The 16,883-nt window shown below is 39.0% G+C and overlaps 2 protein-coding genes across 3 annotated transcripts; both read right to left on the minus strand.

Annotated features, from left to right (window-relative positions):
* Positions 1-1,527: 1,527 nt before the first annotated feature.
* Positions 1,528-6,487, minus strand: gpr18 (G protein-coupled receptor 18). The gene is made up of 3 exons (XM_022741272.1): positions 6,381-6,487; positions 5,553-5,604; positions 1,528-5,150 (listed from the first exon to the last, which is right to left on the minus strand). The coding sequence occupies exon 3, from the start codon at positions 5,147-5,149 to the stop codon at positions 4,130-4,132; it is 1,020 nt and encodes a 339-aa protein (XP_022596993.1). The 5' UTR covers position 5,150; positions 5,553-5,604; positions 6,381-6,487; the 3' UTR covers positions 1,528-4,129.
* A 2,196-nt stretch (positions 6,488-8,683) lies between these two features.
* On the minus strand, positions 8,684-16,355 carry LOC111218530 (G-protein coupled receptor 183-like). Of its 2 annotated transcripts, none has more exons than XM_022740871.1 (2): positions 16,286-16,355; positions 8,684-12,970 (listed from the first exon to the last, which is right to left on the minus strand). In XM_022740871.1, the coding sequence occupies exon 2, from the start codon at positions 12,945-12,947 to the stop codon at positions 11,814-11,816; it is 1,134 nt and encodes a 377-aa protein (XP_022596592.1). In that variant the 5' UTR covers positions 12,948-12,970; positions 16,286-16,355; the 3' UTR covers positions 8,684-11,813. The 2 variants fall into 2 exon arrangements, with proteins under 2 accessions (XP_022596592.1, XP_022596591.1); XM_022740870.1 differs by lacking the exon at positions 16,286-16,355 and adding an exon at positions 14,802-15,023.
* Between the last annotated feature and the right edge of the window lie 528 nt (positions 16,356-16,883).

The following is a 16,883-nucleotide window of genomic DNA, read 5'->3' on the forward strand; positions in this document are numbered from 1 at the left end:
ACATTTCCGCTCCCTCCACTGTTCTCAGCTAACTACAGGGTCAATTGGAGTCAGTTTAGTAGCATTCGAAACTCTTGCAGTAGATTATCCCCTTTTAATGGAGACGAAAGACAATACAGGAGTAGATTGCCATTGCCAAAGGAAAAGATTACCGCTGTGAAGCTATCCCGGCTAAATATGTGTACAAAGGGAATACCTCACACTGTTCCTAACATACATAAGATATCATTGTACATCTACCACAGATAAGAACAATAGCTCATGTGCTTAACCTAGTTTTGTCCACAAAAGGAATCCATTAGTCTTATTGTGCAGCCCTAAAGCTCAGCGTCACAGGGGGGGACCCACTGCTACATCCACGCACATGTGCCTCTCATTTCCTATGGCAGTCCAGGAGTATCCTTCAACATCCTATTGTAAAGTTTACCAGGGGAGAGGTTCGGTGTATTAAAGCGCCCAGAGAGAAACGCTAAACGATGTAAATGCAGGCAGCTGCTTGTTGCTAATGCCGTACAGTAGACGAAGAGGCCCAGGCGAGGCTGGATGTGTACAGTATCTATATAACATTATAGGCTCTCTTTCATGTCCTCGTGCTCTCTAATGGGAACAATATGAAGACTAATGGTATAGTAAAAGTGTAGGAAACTGTGCTTCTGGTACTGTATTTCTGCTGTTGTTTCAAATACAACAACACCTTTGGGTGGCAGACACTGCTTCAGGTGTGTGTTTTTGACATTATACTATAAATCTGTGTGGTCAATTAGGTCACATAAAGCATTATCGATATTCAGTTGTGTTGAGGTAGCAGATTACCTTTGGCAGTATTCTGTACTGTAGACCAGTGCTTCCCTACCTTTATGATCGGACAAATTAACTCAAGTATCCTTCCATTGTCATCGCCAGTAATGTTCCGAGTATGTTCATATGAACTGATTTTAAACTGGATGTCATTTAACACTTTTAATTATATAAAGTTGTATTGTTACAATAATTTTTTCATACAATTTTTTCAAGTTTGCATCACTTGGTTTGGCGGAAGCTGGACATTTCAACCATTAATCCGTAATTACTTTTAATTAGCTAACTATTTCAACTATTTATTCGTTAGGTAATTATTTAAATCATTTATCTACTACTTTTCGCCATTTACCCATTACTTTTGACTGTCTATTTCAACCATTAATCCACAACTGTACGTAGTTACTTTTACTATTTGAATTGTTTATTCACTACTGGCAGTTATCAGTTTCAACCATTTATTTATTCATATAGCCATTTAGTCTTCTCTCTCTCTTTCTCTGTCTCTCTCTCTCAACAGTCACTACAGCATGTAGTAGTCATCACATACCTCCTGGCAACTGCAGAAATACCCCTGGGGTATAAATTGGCAATCATAGCTAAAGGCTGTTTACTGCTGTACCATATTCCCTTTTTTTTTCATATTCAGAAGGGTCATTTGTCCCAAATTTGTTCAACATTCATAATAGCATGAAACATAAATGAACATATAAGAAACAAACTGTTGAGAAACACTTTTAATCATGATAAAGATAAATAGTCCGGCAGAACGCAATTTAGAAAAACAAATACAGCAACACTGTCTCTGATCATCATTTGATACTGTGCTGACATGCAAACTCTATTAAGCTGTCTTCAAATATGCAAAAATGATATGATTTTACAATGATTACATATTCACTTCCCCAGCTGGCTGGCTCCAAGCGTCTCCATTTGTCATCGACTATTGTGTCCAATTATATGATTAGCTTTGAACACTCCAGCACTTCGAGAGCTCTCGTGTGTTCTGCCGCGCAGAGTGATTCACAAACAAAGTCATTACAACATGTATTCACACATATCAAATAACAAAACAGATGGCCACTGCGCTCGTCGCCTGATTTGTTTTCCACACGAGTGGTAGGAGAAAAAAAAAAAAAGAAGTATTTTGTCTGAGCTGTGTTTAATGCTGACTGTTTTTATTCCCAAAGAAGAGCAGCTGGCTGTCGCGCTGTTAGATCAGCTCCTATGAAAGACAATCTTGTTTTCATTAATTTCTCTACAACAAAGGCACTTGTTGGGAAGATTTAGAATTACAGCCGGTAAAGCTTCCGGATAATTCATCACAGGGACTTGACAGGAAACTTAATTGTTTTAAATGCCAGTTGCTGTGAGCAGCGTGACTGGTTTTTCTTTGATGTCTAACAGGTGGGACAGATAGATGACCCTCTGATGTTTCATTTGACCTTTGACCTCTTGGTTATAAATCCACTTGTAGTCCACCGACCAATAAAGCTATCATCATGTGATGAACTGCAGTTCCCAGAATTCTGTGTGAGATGGAAATCTTGTAGTCTGCCTCTTCTTGTTAAACACAGTGTAAATCTACCTCTTCTATATGTCAGTGTGGCCATTTCTTGAAAATGAACACTACACAACCCAACCAAGAACCATATGGACTCTCAGTGCAGTTTATCCTTTTACCACTGTGGTTCAATAACTCATCTCGGTGGAAATTTAACTGGGCGTGCTTGTGAAAATGTGAGAAAACATGAATAAAACCAGAATCTCTTAAAGGAATAGCGCAGTATGATGCTGTTTATTTCGCTGTGTTTGCAATTGATTTGCCATACGATAACTATTCAGAGAACTGCTATGGTAGATGTGGTTACACCACAGGGTGCATTGCCTGTCTAATTGTATGAGGCATTACATAGTTACTCAGCTACACTGACTCACTGTCTAATCCAGTTAAGACTGTGTTGGTGTGACAGACACACTAACTTGATTATTTTAGCGATTGGCAACACCAAATCAGTTTGTAGCTCGGGTGATGTTTGTGCAGGACACCTATCAAAACCGTCACATTCAAACATGAGTGTTTTTTTTTTCCTTCATTTAAATTAAACAGTCCCTTCACAGAGATAGAACTGTCACACATTCAGTACCTTCTAACTCATCACTTGTCTGTCATTTGAGGAATAAATTGAGGATAAATTGCAGGATCTTGAAATGTGGTGCTTATACTCACAGCAGAGACTTGACATTAAAGTATCCCTGAGCAGAAAAGGTTCTCTCTTTTTAAGGTTAAGGTTGCTTTAAATCTAGTAAATAGCCTGCTTGACATATCTTGAGGATGTTACTGTAAATGCACTTCAAGTGACTGAATCATTTAACATCTAATCAATATGATTCGCACTGCACCATAAACACACTTCAGTCTGATTCCTGGTTGAGGAAGCTGTTATGACTGCAGTTAACAACTTCTCTGCGAGGAGGTGGAATGGTTATTTCACAGAATAAAAACTGAAATAGTTTGCTTTAGTAAGTACAGCTGAAATGTAATCACACGAAGAAGCAAATGTTTATACATATGTGTATATATATATATATATATGAGGAGCTCTAAAGGAGAGACACAAAAACCCAGCACTGCCCACTTGAAAAGTAAGAAAGCTCTGTTTTGTATTGCTCGTGCAGGTGGATGTGATCTAGCTGTGCCATGCTGCCATCACCTGGTCAATAAATTTTCAGCAACTTTCAGGACGCTTGTGAAGTGTGTGCTATAATTATATATTTTCTATGTCATATTTACTTGGTGATGATGCAGCGTTGAGGTTCTGCAGAGGCGATGTTACAGACCAAAAGAAAGCAGCAACGTTTCAGAAACCACCGTCGTTTCCTGTAAGCCCCCCACCCCACCCCCTTGAGGCTGCCACATTCTTTAAGGTTGTTGGGTGACCTTGTGAGAAGGCTGAGAAGAGTTTCACTATTTTTACATAATAACAAGCCAAACGCGGAGATACTGTGGGCTATGTTTTAAATGATTAGCCGCTTTATTTTCGCCTGCATGTATTACACCTGAGCCACAGACAACCGTGCTGTGTCTGCCAGAGCAAAGATGCACAGAAAACATCTCAAGTCTCATGGGTGAGTCAATCAGCTCTGAACACAGATGTTTTTGCCACAACAGCAGCACTCCCATACTGTGAGTGTAAATTACACCTCGGAAATTAATTGCAAGTTTTGATCCTTTTGATGATGAACCGTGTACACTGTGATGCATCCAGTGTTACTTTGTGCACAGTACATGTAGGTGTGTCGTTTGACATGAAAGTTTTGGGTGGCTGTTTCATATCATTGCACTGGTCAGGTTGCTCAATGATCGGACGCTGCCCGTGTGTGTGTGCCTGCTCTTCCGTCTCACGCTTCGCAGATAGTTCCTGTACAGAATCACACTGATCACCCTGTCTTGGAACTGTTTGGAGACAATGTAGTACAGAATAATGTCTAACACTGTGCTCATGTTCATTAGGAATGTGGTGAAGACTGCCCATGTGCTAAACCCCCCGTCTCTGCCGTCCCCCAGCAAACGAAGCACTAAACTCACGTGAAAAGGCACAAAACACACTAACACTTGGATAATGAGTGTGATGATAATCCGGATAGACTTCTGCTTGACTTTAGGTTTGAGTTTAGAGGTGCGTCCGTGGATCAGATTGTCAACTATGACGATATAGCAGACGATCATTATAAATATGGGAACCAGGAAAAAGAAGATGAGTCGCACAAAGTTAACAGAGTTGTCATGACGCAAGTGGATGATGTCTTGCATCTTGATGCAGGTGGTGAAGTTGGAGATGCGATCAGGGTCATGCTGAGTGAAGAGCAGGGGCACAGTGCTGCCCAAAGTCATGAACCACACCCCACAGCTCGCCACCACGGCCTTGGGGATATTCCTCAGCTCCTTGGCGTGCTTTGGCTGGACGATAGCCATGTAGCGGTCAGCGCTGATCAGAGCAAACAGCCACAGAGCGATGCAGGGGTAGAAAATGGTGAGAGCAGCAATGATCCGGCAGAATAGATCTCCAAAGGGCCAGTAGTCCTGGTGGTGGTAGACCATCCTGAAGGGAAGTAGCAGGATGAAGGTTAGGTCTACCACTGCCACGTTGATCATGTAGACAGTGACCGAGTTCCTCTTCTTGGTGGTGAGAGCAAACACCCACAGAGCAGTGAGATTGACTATGACTCCTATGATGAAGACGAAGCAGTAGAAGATCAGGCCTGCCATGCGGTACTCCACCGGTCCCTGCTTAGGCCTTTCAGCACCAAACTCCACAGACATGTTGGAGATATTCAGATCCAAGTTCATACTGAAATGTAAAAAATTCAGCAGAAAAAAAACATTGTTTGGTGAATTATTATACAGTGAGTCACTGCTGTTTGTTTCCATTAAACTAAATTTTTTATTTTACAAATTTCTCCTCAGTATTGATCATTTGTCTTCATGAAGTTGAAGTCACTTATTTTGAAAGGTCATGAGCTTCAAGGAAGGTCTTAGCAAGGAAAAAAGGGGTATTTTTGGTCATCTATGGTGTCTCTTTGGAAGACAATTAATCAAATCTGAGCAACTGTAACTCACTGTCAGGTACAAAAATAGTACAGAAAAGTTAAAGATGTCTGCTTTAATTAAATGTTTGACTGAAATGGCTTGTAAGATTTCAAGTTTCAAATTACAAGTGATGTGAGGAGCAATATTAGGTAATGCAACTTACTTTTGAACATCATGTGGAGATAATCCCTCATTGGTCCAAGTTAGTTTCAAATCTTAGAAAAAAAAACAAACCAACAAACAAACAAACAAAAATTCATAAAATTCTGATTTTCCTTTCAGCAAGATAAAACATAAGCAGAGTCCTGTGTTTGGGAGAAAGAAATGTGTGAAACAACCAGGTTTCCAGAAGCAATACGGGTTGAAATAGCCAGAGGCAGCTTCTAAATATGGACATGTCTGTGTTTTACAGTTTGCAGAACCTGCTGCTTGATCATTTGAATACTTATTTTTAAATGCTGTGCAGCTGCACAGTGAAATACAGATGAAGATAAATAGACTGCATGGGTCTAGATTTGTCATTTCATTATTACATATTACATAAATGTCACATAGCTGGTCCAAAAAAATGTGAACCACTACAATATAGAAAGAATGTAGAAAGAACAGAGAACCAGTATCTGTTGTGAGGGTAAAATGTGGAAATGAGATTGTTATCCTAGAGACTCTGATGCCATTTCTTGATAAGAAATCATGTGACTTCTGTGTTTCACAATTAAGAATTTTTTTCCCCCTTGATACACTACTGTCTGTGATGTCTACTGTAGATAATGTGAAATGTGGGTGATCATTAAGAGAAAAAACAATTACTGTGAAGCTGAGGAATAAAACAATCAAGGTGATTTTAAATCAGTTTGTCCCAAAACACAGCGCCAACACACAAGTACAGCAGGTAGCTATAAAACATGACAGCCAAATTGACTTTTTCCCTTCATCTTAAAGGTCAAAGTGATCGGGTAGCCTTGCCTGGACAATAAAACACTGCACTTACCACAGAAATCAAACAAACATCTTGTCAAGCTTGCACCAACAGGTTTATGAAGCGGCACAGCGATTTATCTGAGCACTTTGCTCTAACAGCCAAAACAGGGAAGTGAATGCTCTCTCATAGGGCAATGTGATGGAAATGGTGGCGAGACTCGGCGCAGTATAAAGCCCCCATCACTTCCTGTGTCGACCGTGGGCTGTAGTTTCTGTTCTTTAGATTCCTTTACAGTATCTACGTAGTTGGAACACAAAGGGCTACAGCTTTCCACTGTCTGCAATTACACCCCCTTAAAGAAAATGATGTGCCATTAGAAGTGGGAGTGTGTTTGGCAGGCAGAGAGATGGCAGATTTAGGGCGAGTTATTGATTGGAAAAGTGGGGTCTGTCACAGCACATTAGTTCTCAGGGGAGTAATCCACAGCAGGTTGCTGTGAGAAGCATCTGCTGCTGGAGAGAAGTAATTAAAAACAGGATGTTGAGGCAGTTGCCATATAAACAGGAAATAAGATGGTGGTAATAGACACTTCACGCTGATGCTATGAGATGGTTTTACACCACGTCGACTTAATGGATGCAAAGCGCATACCTCAGGTGAAACGCTCAAGGTCAGTCTGGACCTGGATTGAATACAGATGAATGTGTGTGATTAATGTGTGTGTGAGCTGGTAACAACTATGAATTAGGACATTTGGCTCAAAGAACATTGTGCAATCAAAACTTCTTCCACCTGATCTCCTAACTGGTGGTTTTCGCTTTCATTATAGATCTTGTGAAACAGGAAGAAAATCATACTTTCTCACAACTTATAGCATTTCTTCTTTGTGCCTTCTGACTGTCTTTTCAACCTCCGCACAGGATGATATGTATTTGTCACATATTTTGTTTTGACGATGCAGATTTTTCATTTGGTCATCTCTGATGTTGAAGCCTTTTTCCACGGTGGCTACGTTATTTTTACCCCTGTATTTTCAGCTGCTCATTCAGTCGAATTCTTATTCCCGGGAAATAATTATCTATCGGCTTGTCCTCTCAATGTGTCTTAAAAATCTCATACCAGATGGTACTTTGTGTTCATTGCAATATGTTGTTATGACAACAGTCTGTGTGATGTTTTCCTCTCCTTGATACTTGTCATGTGGTTGCCTCAGTAAGTTCCCCACACCATAATAAATCCCTTTTAAACAGTATCCATAAACACAGCAGTTTGGCTTACAGATATCTAGACAGTGCTGGGTTCTGTCTTTTGTTGTCTCTTCCCTTAAATCATTTTATACTCTTTGATACCCATTCTTTTTCAATGTCAAACAGTCAAAAGAACAGTTTCAACAAAAGGATTAATTGATCCCTTTTATCAAGCCTGTCAATATTGAGATCATGTGTACGATTCCTGTAAAAAGCCCATTTTACTTTCTTCACCATCACCTCTTTTCCCTGTTTTACACTGTCCTCTAGAGGCTGAAAAGAAACACTACAAAACTGAGTCTGTGCCCAATAACCATTTTTGTCTTTGGAATTATTAGTGGCTTGTTACTGCATATAATACCAGGATATTAAAAACATGAATTTATTGGATAACATTTTATCTGTAGTAACTGCTGCAGAAAATAACTTAACATTTCCAAGCCACAAAGTCTTAATGAGGTAATTTGAATGTATCTATGCCTGTGATTCATGTTTCAGAGATGTGGATACATAGTAGTGAGCCCATCCCTTTAAAACAAGCACTTTTTTAAAAATCCCCAAGAAATCGGGTGACAAAAAAAAGCCAATGTAAAGCAGAAGGCAATTATGAGTGAAATACAGTGTTTACTGTGATATAAGTAGCTACACGATCAGCAAGGGACATGTTTCAGTGAAATAAAATCGTAAAAATGTGATAAAGTGTAAAATAAAGAATATCAAGTTATGTATGAGTTATGGCTGCTTGCCAAATAGTTATTCTCAGTAATAACTACATTCATTCAGCCAAATGGGCCAATTCGCCAAGAAAGAAAAGGGTATCAAAGGGTGATGGACCAGAGCTTTACAAACAAAGTACCAGCCAGAGGAGTTACTGTGTAATCTTCCTGTTAATCTATTACTTTCCATAAAATGTCAGAAAATAGTGAAAAAGGGTAAATAGAAAATGACACAGACAATTATCTGATTATCAAAAAGCTGATCACCTCAGATTCACAGTATTTGTATACTGTGTTTTTACCATCATGCTCATATTTCCACAAATGCCACATCAACAAAGTTCCTGCGAACTGAGGACTTAAATTCATTTTGTTTAATAACCTTCAACAAAGAAAAGGACAATAAACATGAGGAGAAATAACTGTTGTTGTACAGTTCAAACTTTTATTACCAGGAATATAACAGAGTGCACTCTGCACTGCATTTTGTTCACTGTGAACACATGTTTGTTCTGTGGTTTTGCTCAAGCCTTGGAAGTGTTGCATAATGCTGCAACAGAGTGAAATGAATGCTGCTGAACTTGTGTCTTTTTTCAGTGTGTTGTTGAGGCCTGCCAGATGTATGAATCAGATGATGTGTGAAGAATGGTTGATACAAATATTGTTTCTGTTTTGCCTGCCAGTCATTTTCTAAAGTGTTGTGAATAATTTTCTGATGGTAAACGACTGAATCCTTCAGACAAACAAATCAACAGTATCATAAAGAACACAATGGTGAGTTTTGCAATGAATGTGAGGCAGCGCCATGTCTATGAATGACTTCCTTAAACTTTGCTGACATTGTCCAGATTTAGATTTCATCTCAAGCTTAATATATTCTGTGACTCTTTCAATAAAAGCCAGTCAATATATTTATTTATGTGACAATATATTTGTGTGTGACCTGTAGTTCTGGATCTCAAGTACAAAAAGAATGTTATTTTATTTTCACCATATCCTGATTTAAATACATAGATATAAACCGTATCATCTGCATAAAGAAGTATCTGACATTCACATAGGGAAGAAACAAATATCATTCTGTATGTAATGTAAAGGTTGACAGTAAGTATTTCTCTTGGCAGTTTAGGACTTTACAGGCAATTCCGTTCATATTGGATGGTCAAGATGATTGGTGGAGAGTGAACGGAAGTACTGTCTGTGATGTCTACTGTAGATAAAAAAAAAAGTTTACACCCTGCCGAACACCAACAGACGGCCTTTTAAAACCATAACCACATACTTCCACTAACCCCAAACCAAATGTGTGCCTAAACTATATTTTATATTTCACAACCATGATTTCGCACTTCACCTTAACTATGCCTATAGTAGCTGTTTTGCAGAGATAAATACTTAACTTAAAAATGTTGGAATCATCAAATATTCTATTCTGCCAAAAGTTTTGTCTATACTACAGTTTTGTGTAGTTCTTGTATATTATTTAATTTAATTTGGACCAGTAGTGTGTTTTAATTAAAGTTACAAAAATGTATGCGTCCTGCATTACCTACACTGGTCACAGTAGAGTTGACTTAACTAGATGAATGGCACAGAACCCAGAATAGACACTTGAAGCATGACCAGGGTAACAATAACCAGGCCTCATTACAATTATTATCAACATTTAAAATAAAAAAATTAAATTGTGCCAAGAGGTCCTGAAAGTCCTGAGACCTGAAAAGGTTGAATTTTGAAATGTGATTCATCACAAAGCAAGAAAGTTCTATTAGTTCATGTAATTATCACTTTCAGAACAGAAATCAAGAACAGCAATCTGTTTAGCATATTTGCATATGGCCTACTTCCCAGCATGTTTTGCATTAAGGTAAGACTTCCCCAGAAATCCTTTTTTTTCTCACATGAAAAAAATGATGGAGACAGTTGCGTGTCTTGTTATACATGTAGACCTGTCTAGATTTTAGACGAGTAGATTCACAGAACTAAAAACTGTGAGTTGTGTTGATGTAAAATAATATGTTTTGTCTGGAATAAGTTAACAGAGGTAAACAATCAATGCATAAACTTAAGAAATTAAATTAATGCCAAACTCAGAACTTTGCTTAAGTTTGTTGCCTTGAAAATTTTGAGTTCTCTCAACTTTTTCATTTTTCTTTTTTAGAATTTTTCTTTAAACTTTAGAACAAATATGGAAAAAACAAAGCAAGTTTCACTTACAGTTTCTACATGTTTTTAAACATTTAGATAATTTTAAATTCCTCAACATCTCTCAGAGCTGAACAACAATGACTAAATGTTTGTGACAGGAGTTGAGAGGGATGATCAGTGAAGAACTGTCAATTTTGCAGCAAAAAATGTATACTGGATACGTTTACGATGCATTACGGTCCTTCACTGTCTAAATCCACGGCCCCTCACTGTCTAAACTATATCAGGGGGGATAAAAGCTCATCACACAGTAAACTATCAGAGAAACATGTGAAACTATTTCCTGCTCAATCCATTTCACTGCAGTTTGCATTCGACATTGTGAGCTCCTTTACATTTTTGGTATGTTACATTATTATCTTAATTTGAGGATTACTACATACTTACACGTTCAGTCAGGACTGTTTTCCACGTGACCTTTCACATGTGTTGCTCTGCCGATCACTTGTGGAATTACAGAGCAATGAAAACTAAATCCCAAAATAATGAAATGACATCTGATTTTTAATATAGCCTATATTGATATCTCTACAGTTGTCTTAACTGATATAAAATTCAAACTGACAATTTTTAATTGGTTTTGATAGTATTTCTATTTTGACAGAACTCTTAAAAAAAGCTCAATCCACAAGCTATTAAATAAAATTACATAATATTTAATGTCCAGTTTTAGCATAAGTCAATGAATGCTAAAATGGCTGAGACAATGAGTGTGAAGTTTATCAGTTTTACAACTATGCGCAGAACTGAAACTGAGATTGTGAGTCTGATTGTGAGTCTCTACTTCCACTCTAACGTCTCACTTCCTTAAAGAAACACTGTGTGGATGAGATATGTTGAGAGGTTATTGTCTGACTGCAAATATTAAGTCTTCATGTATAAGTCTTCATGTGTCGGCTTGTAGATGTTCATCAGTGTCTCCTTCAGCTCTTTATCAGTTGACTGTCCACTTCTGCCAGTCTCTGCTTTGTGCTGTGCCTCATCAGTTTATTGGCAGGACACAAACATGCTTTATCAAAAAAAAAGGATCCTCCTTTCTTTCTTTTGTTGTAATAATTTCTGTGTTCCTGAGCGTTTCACTAATTGATAAGAAAACATGAACAGAAAAGATGCTGTATTTTCCTTCTTTTTTGTTTTTTTTTTTTGTTTATGTTCTTCCCTTATGTAAACTAATCTGGTCCAATAGAACTGAATTCCTATAGATCCAGATGCTGAGTAGCTGCTTGGAGTCCATGATGGCATGACTGAGTCCATTTCAACATTCAGATCGGCTTGTCGGGGACACTGTCCTGACTGGAGTCGGCCCACTGAGACGTAAAAGTTTCTCACTTCTAATGTGACTCCTGAGCTTGCTCATACCTGTGTAATCTCCTGTCTGTGAGTCTCTCACTGGTTGTACCTATAGTAGTACTGTTGAGTTGGATCTTGTTGCCATCAATTATATCCTTGGAGGAGCCTTCAGGTGACGTCCTCACTGCGCTGGAGAAGGATATGCTGACCTGCAGCTTCAGCAGCCTCCTGAGTTTCCTCTTGTAGCCCTTACAGGCAAAGAAGTAGATAAATGGATCCAGGCAGGAGTTGAGGTTCATCAGACACACTGTAATGTGCAGCGACACCTGAAAGGCTGTGAGCTCAGTGCAGTCGGGGGTCGACACCAGCTTGCGGATCATGTACTGCAGGAGGTCGATGTGATAGGGGCTGTAACAGACGACAAACACCAGGGACACGCAGCAGATCACGCCGATGGCCTTGCGGCTGCGACCGGACTTTTCCATCAAATGGTTGGTCTTGGCTGTTAAGTGGAGTTTGGAGCACAAGACGGAGTAACACACCAGGATGGTGACCACAGGGATGACATAACCCAGGACGACTGCGCCGATCAGTATAGTGGCAATATGGTCGACACTCTCAAAGTTGGGGTATTCCATACAGGTGATGGAGCCATCGTCTTCCCTGTGGGTCATAGGCATGCCGATGAGGGGGAGGGTCTGTGCCAGGACCAGCAGCCACACACCAACACAAATGTAGCGCACGTTGCTAACCCTCCTGAAACGGGAAAAGCGCAGAGGCAAGACCACAGCGATGAAACGGTCTACGCTGAGGCAGGTCATGAAATTGACCCCCGCGTAGGTGTTGATGTAGAAGATGAGGCCGGAGATCTTACAGAGCGGCTCGCCCAGAGGCCAGTGGAAGCCCAGAGCATAGTAGAGAATCCTCACAGGCAGGGACAGCGTGAAAAGGATATCAGAGATGACCAGGTTGAGAGAGTACAGGGTGGTGGAGTTCATCTTCTTCAGATTGGGACGGATGACGTGGAGGGCGAGGCAGTTACCGAGCAGCCCCACGATGAACACAGTGCAGTAGAAAATGGGCATAAACACCCTGGCGTAGTCCCGGTGGTTGTACAGGCCATCACAGGTAGAGACATTGTTGGTTGAAGTCATAGGCATGGTGGTAGAACTCATCTTGATATTTTAGAAACCAGTAACTGCAAAAAGGAAAATAAAATGTGTCAATGCTTTGGTTAAACTCAGGGATTTACAACTCATTTTTTTTTAAATTAAAAAAAAAAAAAAAAAAGAAATATGATGAAATGCTAGTCTATGTTGAAATGAAACTTGTCTTGACCCTGCATATGTTCTTGTGCCATAGTTGTACTAGACATTACTTTCAAAAAGGAAGTAAAAAAAGTTACAGTATTTCACATTACTCCTTTCCAGACAACATGATATTTAACAGCTGTTTCCTTAAATGTGTTTTCATGTCAACTAATATAGTAATAGTTAGAAGTGACATGTCATTTTAAAAAATTATGACAATATTAACATGACCTGTACTAACATAAATGATTTCTTTGAATTAAAACTAATTATGAAATAATTCGACCAAACATGTTTTGATGCCTTTATCATCATCTCTCAAAAGATGATGGAGACAGTAACTGTAATTTTATTTTTTTGACCTTCTGTTAACCAAACCTGACTCGTGTCTCATGCAGGTGAACTCTGAGCTCATTTATGATTAATAACTCAGTCGGATAAGGTGACACAACCTGTCCTGTCAAGCAGAGGTTGTTTTTGTGGAGTGTGGTTCCACCTTGTGGCCGTTTTCAAGCAAAGCGCAGCAGAGACCAAACTCCACCTTCACTTTTGCCTTAGATTCACCAACCAGGGATTGTAAAGTGAAGCAAAACAAGTAAAACAGAAGGTGAAAGTGAAAAGAAAAAAGCTGATATTCACTGACATCTGACTGAAGCTGTAAAGCACCTAAACTTTTTTTTTTTGTCACTGATCATTGGGCAACATGCACAAAGCTCTTTTTCTCTGCAGTTTGACATAGGAAAAAACAGAGCATGATTAAATCAAAATCATAATTTTGATCACTGAGATTAAATTTCCAACTTGACTTAAGATGACAGTAAAGAAAGTGTTGATGTGTTGGGAGAATCAAAGTAACCATCCTTCAAAATTTACTATTAGCACCTTCACACACAGGTGTTCATATCTGACTCACAGGACATGGATAGGTTATTTTTCAGTTATTATTTTTTTTTTTTGGATGATGTTTGTACCTTAAAGTGACATGAAGGAAGTCTGTGAACAATAACAGCTTTACTGTGATTCTGAACGCAGCTGCAACACTCTCACACTCATACTGCAAAACAACGTGGTGTTGAGAGACGGCCTTGTAAATGAGGAAGTCTGCTTCCCCAGGGTGCTCTGCCTTAAGAGTGGTAGGCAGTTGGAAAGTTATATTGTTTGAAACGAAATTCTAATCCCCTCCTGCTTTGGCAACCTTCTTGCGCAGCGGAGAAACACATTTCCTGGCCTATCGGCACAAGTGAAGGGATATTTGGCTCAAACATGCAACAACAGTATTTTTCAAAACACGTTTCTTATCAATCAGTAACATACTTTTCCAATAAGACACAAACAGGTATCAGAGTGGTGTCCTTCAAACTGTGGGTGTCACAACTGGGACTGATTTCTTTCACTCTGGTATTAATATGTATGTCTAGCACTGAATTTCCCTCTTTAAGCACCAATGTTATTTCATACTCCAGTATTCGTTGCCTTTAAACTATAGTAAAGGTGTGATGATGATGTACCATTGAAAAATGACTTGGTCTGACTCTCACTCTGGAATACAGCACATTTTTCACAACATAAATCCATCACAAGGTAAACTGCAAAACTGAACAGTTATCTTTTTGTTAAAAGTCAAAGAACACACACACAGATACACACACACACACACACACACACACACGCACACTCACAAACACGTTTATATGTAATCCAAATACTTGAAGCACTTACCTCACAGAATATGTATTTCCTCAGATTTACTGAAGCCACATTGATCCAGAAGGCATCAAACTTCTTGTGCAAAGTTTATCTCAATTATAAGAGCTGCCCTGACAGCACTACAACCCCACTGCACTGACTGAGAACAGTATGACATACAGAAATCAAGATCTGTATCTGCTGCCGGTAACTATAGTGACAAAATATCCTGTTGTAGCTCTCTCTCTCTCTCTCTCTCTCTCTCTCTCTGCCCATGCATGTGTTTGTGTCTCTCTACCTCTCTCACTTTTGTTTGCTAACCCTTTTCAAACTCTCTATCTCTCAGCACACACTTTTGAAACACCTACTGACTGCACCCAAAAAAAGGAAAAAACAATCATCATGTGATGTATGTAAAATTTCATTTGGCCTTTGTGATTGATAATTATGTGGGGGTGAGGACGGGGGTGGGGGTTGAGACATCTGTGACATATTTCAGTAAAAGGTTTCATATAGTATGCTGTGCCATGTGTGTACTCATGGGAGGATGTGGCTTCAGGTGACACCTAGCAAGAGACCATTTTTACAAATGCCACAGTTGCTAATTTTTTGCTCAATATTAACATCACAAGATTCTCTCAGATCGTCCAGAATTCAAATTTGTCTTTTTTTTTAACTCTGAAATTTCCCTTAAGACCAAAATCAGGAACTCCCCCTTTGCTCCAGAAACACCTTTTATTTTGCTGCCTGGAGCTCAGTTCTGACTAATTCCACTCCAAACAAAGATTTCTTATGTGATCATTTGCTTTGAACTATTGAGTGCCATTCAAGCCACTGACGTAGCAGAAGTGATTTTAGGTATCTATCTTAAGATTTTGCTGCCCAAACGCCACAGTTACTTTCTGTGGTGAGAGTTTCTTGCAGTCAAAAGGCCTCCATGTACAACTACAGGCCATGGTTATAGGTGTAAGAGCAGAACCACTGTGTAAAAACAGAAATATGCTTTGGAGTGGAGATCAAAAACAAATTCAGATATAATTTGTGCTCTAGAAAAAAAAACCTAAAGAGAATGTTACTACAAAAAAATTATACATACATACAAAAATCTCATTCACTTTATTAAGTTAAAAAGTAAAAAAAAGAAAAAAGATGATCATGTTCCCAATAAGCAGACTGACAGTATTTGCATCAGAAGTTTCTACATGCATACATAACTTTTGTACACGGACTCTTTTCCTGTGGTTTCACGCGTCTGAATAACTCCCGCCCTTTCGGGTACTGCTCACTACTTGAAAGCATTTTCAGCTTCGGGATATACAGTATGATAACACAAGCATGATGGCATGTGTAAACATTTACCTGCACAGTTATCTAAATGGATGGATATGCACAGTATCCACTTTCCAGCTGAAATCAAGACAGTGCAACAAACACAAGAGAAATCTTACTGTAAGAGGAATGTGAAGACTTGTGCCCACATGTTAAACGCAACAAAACAACAAATAAAGTATACTTACAAGTATTATATTGGCCACAACTCTCCTTTGTTCAAAACAAGCAGAGGAAGCAGTGTAACTTCCTCATGGCCTGGCCTTGTGGGTCTGACTCACTGGGCTTCAGACGGCCTGATCACACCCATCGCTGACAGACAACAGGCATGGTGTTCTGCCATGGCTATTCATAGAAGACAATGGGCCTGAATACCAAAGAAAAGACACTCAGAATGTCTTTACATTTACTCAAACAGAGATACCAGCCAATAATAATAATGATAATAATAATAATAATAATAATAATAATAATAATAATAATAATATTGATGATACTGCATAGACTAAAGACTGTGGGTTGGACTGTGAGATACTGGCATTGCAGCAAAGCATTTGATACTCATCAGTTTTTCGTATACATCCTGTGTATAAGGACATTGTGAGAGAGAAACTTCAAGAGGAAATCCTCTTTATCTGTTCCCGTTGAAATGTGGTATAATTTGGAACTATTGTAGCTTTTAGCTAATGCTCTCATTTCTATGCTGTTTGCATGTAGTTTATATAGGAGGTGGGTGAATGGAAGAGATCTGTTCTGAAGTGCTCTCGTGGTACTGTTGCTGTGTAG

The sequence above is a fragment of the Seriola dumerili genome, unplaced genomic scaffold, assembly GCF_002260705.1.
Source record: "Seriola dumerili isolate Sdu_G_001 unplaced genomic scaffold, Sdu_1.0 BDQW01000052.1, whole genome shotgun sequence".
Taxonomy (NCBI): Eukaryota; Metazoa; Chordata; class Actinopteri; order Carangiformes; family Carangidae; genus Seriola; species Seriola dumerili.

Coding starts and splice junctions, on each gene's coding strand:
- gpr18 (XM_022741272.1), bottom strand. CDS start 5,149: ATGAACTTGGATCTGAATATCTCCAACATGTCTGTGGAGTTTGGTGCT.
- LOC111218530 (XM_022740871.1), bottom strand. CDS start 12,947: ATGAGTTCTACCACCATGCCTATGACTTCAACCAACAATGTCTCTACC.